The sequence below is a fragment of the Ursus maritimus genome, unplaced genomic scaffold (genome assembly GCF_017311325.1).
Source record: "Ursus maritimus isolate PB19 unplaced genomic scaffold, ASM1731132v1 scaffold_8, whole genome shotgun sequence".
In the NCBI taxonomy this organism is placed as follows: Eukaryota; Metazoa; Chordata; class Mammalia; order Carnivora; family Ursidae; genus Ursus; species Ursus maritimus.
The window spans coordinates 61,353,271-61,361,849 of record NW_024426996.1 but is presented as its reverse complement, the minus strand read 5'-3'; the positions used below and the strand labels follow the sequence as shown (position 1 = coordinate 61,361,849).

Sequence of the window (8,579 nt, the reverse complement as noted above, 5' to 3'; positions counted from 1 at the left end):
TTAACTTGACAATGGGAAGGCCTCCGGTCCCCCCGTCCCCCGAGAGTCTTCTTTAAGGTATGAAAGTACTTTCTCAACCTTCCTTTTTCCTTACCTCCCCTAACCCCATAGTATATAATCAGCCACCCCTCACAACCCAGGTGCAGCAGCTCTTCTGCCCATAGGTCCTGTCCCCTGCTTTAATAAACCACCATTTTGCACCAAAGACGTCTCAAGAGTTCTTTCTTGGTCGTAGGCTCCGGGCTCCACCCCACTGAACCTCACCTGTATTCCAAAACCACACCACGAGAAAGAGGCAATGAGGAAGTTTACCCCTTCACTAAACTAGTTGAGGACTATTCCCTGCCTTATTGGCTTTAGGAGAAAGAATCTTGTTAATGAGTTATTTCCACTGTCACTTTTCTTCTTGGTGCTTTAATTCATTCAACAATTTGAAGACCATGTTAATATGCAGAGTCTTCACTGTTCGGATCCTGGGGCCATCATACATAGTATCGCTCTGGGATGTTTCTAAAGTTCTCTGGACCTCATTTCCCTTGCGAGCCTACGCGGGGAGTTAGTGGGAAAACAAGGTGGTGCGCAACAGGACTTCCACTAAAGGGAGTTCTTTGCATTTCTCCGAGGGGCTTCGCCGTAATTACCAAAAGAAGCGGAGTTACGGATGACACCCCATCAGGCGCCGATATTCTAGGGTCGCGGAGTCAAAGCCAAGAAAACTGGCACATCTCTCTGTAGGGGAAACGCCGGCCAGAGAAGCCAGGTGCGCGGGCGGGACGCAGGAGGAAGCCCCTCTCACTTAACCGCGGGCCGGAATTCCCCGCTCCTGAGCCTCCACCTCAGCTCCGGCTCCACGCCCACCCAAAGCCTGCCGCGCCCGCCCGCGCGGTGACGTCATCCCGCGGCTGCCGGCCGCCCGGACGCACCGCCCACGGAGTGGGAGCCGGAAGCCAAGCTAGCTGTGGCGCGCGGCGTCCCGGAACCGCCGGAGCCTGAGAGCTCGCGCACCTGGGGAAAAGGCGGTGGGAGACAACGGGCATGCGCGAGGCTGCCTGGCGGCGCAGGCGCGCTGCTGGCTTCGCTCCCGGGACGAGATCCGGTTCTCCGGGTGGGAGCGGGGGGGAGTCGCGGGCTGTCCTGGCTGCCCTGGAGAAGGGGGAGAAGGAGATGAGGACGGATCCTGACGCTTGGGAAGGGCTGGTTTGCTTCTGGGATGGGAGGGGCCGGGTGGACGGATCTTGCGTCTCTGCTGCCGCGCCCTACGGAGTTAAGGAATTTTTTGTCGGAAGATGAACTCAAACTACCACGCAGGCAAAGAGCGATGAGCTATCCTAAATTAGGAACACGGTCAGAACACACGCCCAGAGCCTGGAGCCAGTTCTCCCTGAGGGATGAAAACGTACCTGTGCGCCAGGCAGCGCGCAAAGGCAGACCTGTTACTTTACTCTCCTGCAGCCACCAGCAGTCCCGTTTTGCGGGCATTATTACGTGGTCCCTAATTTTCCCCTCCGGAAATCCAGGAGGGAGTAATTCTTCTACAGGTTACACAGCTGGAAAATGGTGGAGTTGCAGTTTCCACCAGGTTTGTCTGATTCCAAAGCTCAGTGCTCCCCATCAGATGCTTGAAGTCACGAATGGGTGAAAATCAGACAACACTGACGTTCTATAAGTTAATGGAAAGTCACGAGGTTCGGACGTTAAGAATAGGCTCTAGCAAGGCAGGAGCAAGGAAAAGGGCTCAAAGTAGATTTTCATGTGATTTTGCAAGAGAAAAGAACGTTTTGTGGGATGCGAGGAAAGGGAAGGCAAGGTCTTGGAGGTGGGACAGGAAGTCAAAAGAAAGGGAAGCGATTACTCTAACGGGAACCTGGTATTGCAAATGGACGTATTTCTAATTCTATAGATCCTCTTGTTTTCCAAAGCAATGGACTTTCTCTTTTATGCATTTAGGTTTATGCTAGATGTACAGTGATGCCATACCCCTGTGCAACAAGAGGATGCATTCTGGCCGTTCTAATAGAAACTTTGGCGCCCTTGACAAAGATGGTATGAGATGAAGAATTTAGTGCTGACTCTGGCCTGCTTGAAACAGGTCTCTTCCGGCACCTCCCTATCTCTTTTTTGGCTCCAGCAGTGAGAGGCATAAACAGTTAATCACAGCCTCAAGTCCACTGCCCTCTCAGTGCCAACATCCTTATCTATCAAAGAGAAGGAGAGGTGCCTGGCTGGCTCAGTCAGTGGAGCATGCCAGTCTTCATCTCTGGGTGGTGAGTTCAAGCCCCTGGTCGGGTGCGGAGCCTATTTAAAATAAAAGAAGGAAAAATACCCATATAATCTTTGTTTAAAGGAGTTTGGCCTCGGTGATTTGATAATTTGTGGTTTTATACTGCAGTTATTGCTATAATACAGCTTGCTCTACCCAATTTAGCAACTAATTAACTACTACCTTGTATTAGTCTCTAATTATTTAATGAGTGTAAATTTTATCTCCTAAGCAAGATCATAAGAGTCCCCAGGCAGGGACTGTGTTGTCTTTTATATCCCTGAGTACTGACTTGGCTTTTTTGTCTCTCTTATTCCTCCCGAATTCCCACTACTCAGTACCCTGCCTGACACATAGGAGGCACTCAGTAAATATTGAATGAATGAAATGTTGGAGAGCAGAAAACAAGCCTGTTATTTATATTTTCATGGTCTTCTAGCAAAGTTCTCTCCTTTTGGTAGGCGCTCAGCAAGTGTGTGACTTCATTGCTGTGCCTTTCGGCAGGGGAAATATAATCTCCCTGTTGCCCTATGAAGAATTGCCACCTAAAACACTGTCCCCAAGAAGTCTGTCAAGAAATTATTGTTGATAGATTGATTAGCTTCAAAGAAATTCTTGATTCTTTCCTCAAGTGTGCATCTGCTCTTCCACAGTAAATGATAGTAATGGTTATGTTGGCCAGATCGCCTAAGAAATTCTTTGGGAGATTGTGTAATTTAAGTATCTTCTTGACTTGAGAAAACCAGCCAATACAAACCAAAATCAAACCCCTAACCCAACAAGGAAAAACTAATACCAAACAGGACCTTTATGCTTAGGAACCCTATCTGCAAATCTTAAATAACTTTGAGCTCCTGAGAGAGAGAGAGAATGCCTATGTATGTGCACACCCACGGGGGTGTACGTGCTTCATTCTGGGTAGGTAAAGCCAAATCTGAACCATCATTCTGTAAACTTAATAAACTGACAGTGAAGAATCCTTATGCGGGGGTGGTAGAAAGGTGATGAGTTCAGATAATGTTTGAACATAGAAAAGTCAGAGGCAAGAGCAAATCCATTTCAATATTTCCATTCAATGGTGCTAAGTATGTCCCTGTCCCTCATTTATTAGCCGTGGGACCTGGGGGCAAGTTACTTACCATCTCTGGGCCTTTGTTTCCTCATTCGTAAAGTGGGGATGATAGCGATACCACTACCTTGTAACTTTTAGAGTTAAAATGTGTAAATTTGTAAAGGCTTTAGAGCAGTGCCTGACACATGGGCTTGTAGCAAGCGCTTTAAGTAAATACAACACTATTCTATGCTAACCTCCACTTCCACATTGCTGGCTTCTTGTAAGCCCCACCTATATTGAAATTCTAGAGACGCTGCTGTTTCTGATTACAAAGTTTTCCTGACCCATGCAATTATTTTTGTTGTCGTCTACACGCCTATAACTTGCCCAAACAATTTGGGAAGTCTGTACTCCTTTGTCCCGCCTCTTTTGTTCCCCCCACCCTCCAGCTGTCTGGGCGGGGCCGTGAATGGGGGAGGGGGACATGCCCGTCTTCCTCCCCACCTTCTAACTTCGCCGCTCAGCGAGAGCGTTAGCTAGCAGCCACCCCACGGGACTCTAGTCTTCCCGGGAACGCCCTCGGGGGCGGGGCTGTGGCGCCGCGCAGGCGCAATGCAGCAGCGCCGCGCCTGCGCTGTGGAGAGGCTGAAGGAGGCGGGGGATTGGTATGCTGCGTGCGAGTGTGTGAGGGGAGGAGGCGTCGGGGCCGAGCGTGGTACTACGACGGGCGCGGACCGGAGGGGGCGGGGGGATGCGCCGCGGCGGCGGTGGCGCGGGCGCTGGGGCTGGTGTTCAGAGGCGCCAGAGCAGCGGATCCCCGTCTCGCCGCCGCAGGACGCCGTACCTTTCTGCCCCTCACCTTTTTTTTTTTTTTTTTTTTAAATAACCGGAACCAATGAACGCAGCCGAGACCCGAGCTCCGGAGGCCGGCGGTGCCGAGGGGACCAGGCTGGCGCCCGGCAGGAGCTCGCGTCCGAGGCGGCGGGGGCGGCCCGACGAGTGGCCGGCGGCGGCAGCGGCTGCAGCGCCTGGCGGAGCGGACGAGTGGCCAGCGGCCGGGGCGCCGCTGCGCTTTCCCCTCGCTCCTCCTCCGCGCCCTCATCCCGCCGCGGCGTCCGGCCCGGCCTCGGGCTGGCTGCGGCGGTGGCGCTGGGCTGCGCTGCTCGTGCTCGGGCTGCTGGTGGCTGGCGCGGCGGACGGATGCGAGCTGGTGCCCAGGCACCTCCGCGGGCGGCGGGCCTCGGGCTCTGCCGCGGCAGCCGCCTCCTCTCCCGTGCGGCGGCGGGAGACAGTCCGGCGCTCATGACAGGTGAGGGCCGACGGGGGGGCCGGCGGGCGGGGCAAGGCCGGCTGCTGCGGGACCCCCATCTCTGGGAGGGGCCCATGCCCCTGCCCCTGCCGGGCGCCCGCTATACGACTGCCACTGCCAGTGCGCGATGCGGAGCGGGGCGCTCAGACGCCAGCACCCTGGCCGCTTCGTCGCGGTCCCCTACAGTCCGGACGCCTTTCTCTTCTCCCCCCCCCCCACACCCCGCCCTCGACAGAGCCTCTCGACGGCACTCGCTTCTCCGCCCTAGAGTCGGGCTCCCCTGTATTCCTCGCTGAGCAATGCGGTGGTTTCTCCTCGGTACTGCAGAAGAGCCAGCAGGGTCTGCAGGGTACTGGGCTGATTTTTTTTTTTTTTTTAAAGCTGCTACAAAAAGTCAGCAGCAGCACTGCGGTATTTAGTACGCCTGTGGTGCTGCTTTTGCAAAGGCAGCTGGCAGCGAGTCTCACAGGTTCAAAGCCCCGTTGAGCACAATGTCCCAGGGGAGGCTGCTAAAGAGGATTCTTTGAGAGCCACGATACCTAGTGGTATTAGTGGTTCCGTATTAGTGTGCGGAAACCTCTAAGTCTAATGTGTATTTTTGGAGGGGTGGGAGGAAGGTTTTAAAGAATGGGAAGTATTTGCTGCTGGGAGCATCACTGGGTGACAAAGAGTGCAGAAAGCTCTTCAGGTAACCAGAAATATACCTAAAATTTGTCAGGTGCAGGATATTCATTTCGAGGCTTGTATTTGAGCAGCACAGTTCTAGAATGCACAAGCACCTTTGTTAATATAGAATGTTCTCGAAATTATTGAAAACTTGCGAACATGTTTGGTAAGGTTAGGTAGAAAATTGAATCCCTTTAAAGCCTTCCAGTGTCATGTACAACTGATATGTGCGGCTTAAGTAATGATGTAGGGATCTTGAAACGATTTCTTTTGGAGAAGTCGTGGAGCTTAGGTTTATTACTATTATTTTTTTTGTACTGTGTTTTTAAAGGTCATCAGTAGGTTTTCTACATTGATTGCAAGACTAAAAAGAAAAAGTAAAGTGGAACAAGATGACCCATCAGTAATTTAACCAAAGTGAGAGTCCAGCGGGCGTCTGAAAGTTACTAACAGCTGCTTTGAGAAGTGCTCAGGAGCTATATTCTTTGGAGCAAAGCAGCTATTCTCAGGGTTCTATAATGGGGTGTTTACTATTTTTAGAGAGGAGGTTGTTGTTGGTAAACTTCCTCAAGCTCTTTCGACGTTGTGTAGAACACAATGACCAGAATATTTAACTTACTTTACCCTGAAATATATCAAGCTCTTTTAAATGAAGCATTAAACCCATCACTGGCTAATTTGGATAAATAATTACAGAATGATGAGTATTAGGAGCATAGTATAGTTTCAGAGGATAGGTGGAATAACTTTATGCTTGAATAGTCTTTGTACTCCAAATATACCTGTGGTGGATAAAATGAAGAACAGTGATTATTAGGAAAGTAGCAAGATAAAACTAACTGCCAAGGTTAAGGAAAGTAGCAAGATAAAACTGATCCTGAAGTTTTAATGCCTCATACAGGAAGGGAGGGAGCAGAGATATTTGGGCTTCTAGAAGGTATAGGAGCATGACTCTTGGTTTTTTGAGCAGAAGAGTTCGATTAATAAATAATTGGCTAATGTTTTATCAGTATATAACTGGTAGGAGGGCATGTGATTCAGAAAATTTACTATTTTCTAACCAATAACAATACAATGTATAGTATATAGATTATAGCAAGGAAGTTACTTCAGGTGGAATTTTAATTAGCTGTTTATAATCCTTTTTCAAGATTTAAATTTCTCTGAGTTATTTATGGCATCGTGAAAAAGGAAAGGTGATTGTTATTGAATAAAAAGTGTGATCGCACAAAGTGAATTTGTGCTGTAGTGCTTTAAAATAAGTTTACAAAAATATTATTAACTCTGGAATTTATTTTGACTGTTCTTATTCTTTCCCTTTGTTGGAGTATTACTTTTTAACAAGTTAAACATTTCCATTTCAAATTTAAGATAATCAGACTACACAATGTGCAAGTTAAATTGTCATTTTAATAAGTTTATGTAAATACAGTCAATAGCACAAATACCTGGGAAGTGGTAAATTGAAGTCTGTAATAAAGTTGGAGCATATTGAAAATTTCTTTGAGCTGTATATATGCTCTCCTCTATAGGGCTCCTTCCCATTCTTCTGATTGTGTGAGTAGTGCTTTCTTTAATGGTTTCCACTTGTAAATGTTATGCTAAATCCCAAACATAATAAATTATAACTATTGTACATTTCAGGAAGTAGAACCATAGACTGTACTTAAAAAATACTGTGTTATCATATTCTGGGCAGTGTTAATGGAAAGAAATAGGGTAGAGAGCATTGGTAATAAAACTAAGCTACATGTGAATTTTGAAAGTGGAAAATTCTTGAAAGAATTCTGAGAGAAGAATTGTACTCTGGCTCTGTATTAAAGTTGTCATTTAACTGTGTGTATTCTTAATAGCTCTGAAAGTGATAGCCAAAATCACATCTCTTTTCCTCTACAGATTGGTATTTTTAATACTTCAGCAACCTCATAAAGAGTTTGCCTCTTACTAATAAAATGTAGAAATCATTCTTTTCCACTGAATTTTACCTCTCAAGAGTTTTACTTTCGAGGTTTAGTGTATTTTAAGATTAAATTGCCTTTAAGTCATCTGTCGTATGCTTAGTTTTGAGGAAGCAAGTGTTCTTGTAAAGAGACTGAGAAATCGTCAAAACAAACAGCACTCGCTGTCATAATGAATATTGGTTTATATTTTCCTTTTTTATATTACGTTTTCAGGATTGAGTGTGCAGATGTTTTCATAAGGTGAAGCCAATATTTATAATGCTGTGTAGTAAAGGCTTAAATTATATATACACTTATATATATGTATATATATATTTAGGGCTCTTGTTTTGTAAGTGATCAAAATTTAAAGCAAGGTAGGGCTTAGTGACAAAGAGTTTGTTGATTACAATCTAAAGCAGTGCTTTAATAATTTAAGGTATTACTATTATTATTTTTTTCCTAACAGATTTAGAATCAGTTGATCCCAGTAGAGAATGATTGATCTCATCCAGACATGGTCTCTGAGAAATAGTTTATGAAAGGGCAAAGAATACACACAGGCAAATATGTCGTGTGTGTTTGTGTGTGTGTGTGTGTGTGTGTGTGTGTGTGTCTATATTTAATAGTTCTTTATTCTGGCAAAATGTGCACAATGCAGTTGACCCTTGAACAATGGGGTCAGGGGTGCTGACCTGTGCAGTTAAAAATCTGAGTATATATATATTTTTTTAATAATTTTTGACTCCTCCAAACTTAACTATGATAGCCTACTAGTGACCAGAAGCCTAAAGTAAACAATTGATTGACATATATTTCATATTTGTATTATATACTGTATTCTTAAAGTAAGTTAAAGTGAAGACATCATCATTAAGAAAATCATAAGGAAGAGAAAATACATTTACAGTACTGTACTGTATAGAAAAAATATGTATATATATATATAAGTGAACCCACGAGTTTAAATCCACAAAGTTGAAACAGACAAAGTTGAAGGGTCAACTGTAATTGAAACATTTAAAACATGTCTTCTTATAGGTAGTTAATTGTTTCAGAATTTTTTAAAACGAATTTTAGCTTCAGAAATATTTGCTTTATTTCAAAAAAATGAATTAATGCAACCTTCTTTAGTGCCTCTGTTAAGGTTTACTATAATACTTTTCATTACTTTGGTATGATATTAGGAATATAAAACATATCTTAAAATATGTCTTTTGGAAATATTAAAATTTCAGTGAAAACTTAAAATATTCTTAATTCGAAGGTGTACCATTTAGAAAGAGCCACTCTACTCATTAGTGTTAAACACATATATGCGGTGGGGTTTTTGTTAATTTAGATCAAAAT

The 8,579-nt window shown here is 45.4% G+C and overlaps 1 protein-coding gene across 1 annotated transcript in view; it reads left to right on the top strand.

Moving 5' to 3' along the window:
• Positions 1-4,194: 4,194 nt before the first annotated feature.
• Positions 4,195-8,579, top strand: part of STIM2 (stromal interaction molecule 2) — a 135,482-nt gene continuing 131,097 nt past the window's right edge. Inside the window, 2 exon segments of the mRNA XM_040625044.1 lie at positions 4,195-4,585; positions 4,588-4,623. Of these exon segments, the coding sequence (XP_040480978.1) occupies positions 4,210-4,585; positions 4,588-4,623 (412 nt within the window). The 5' untranslated portion in view covers positions 4,195-4,209.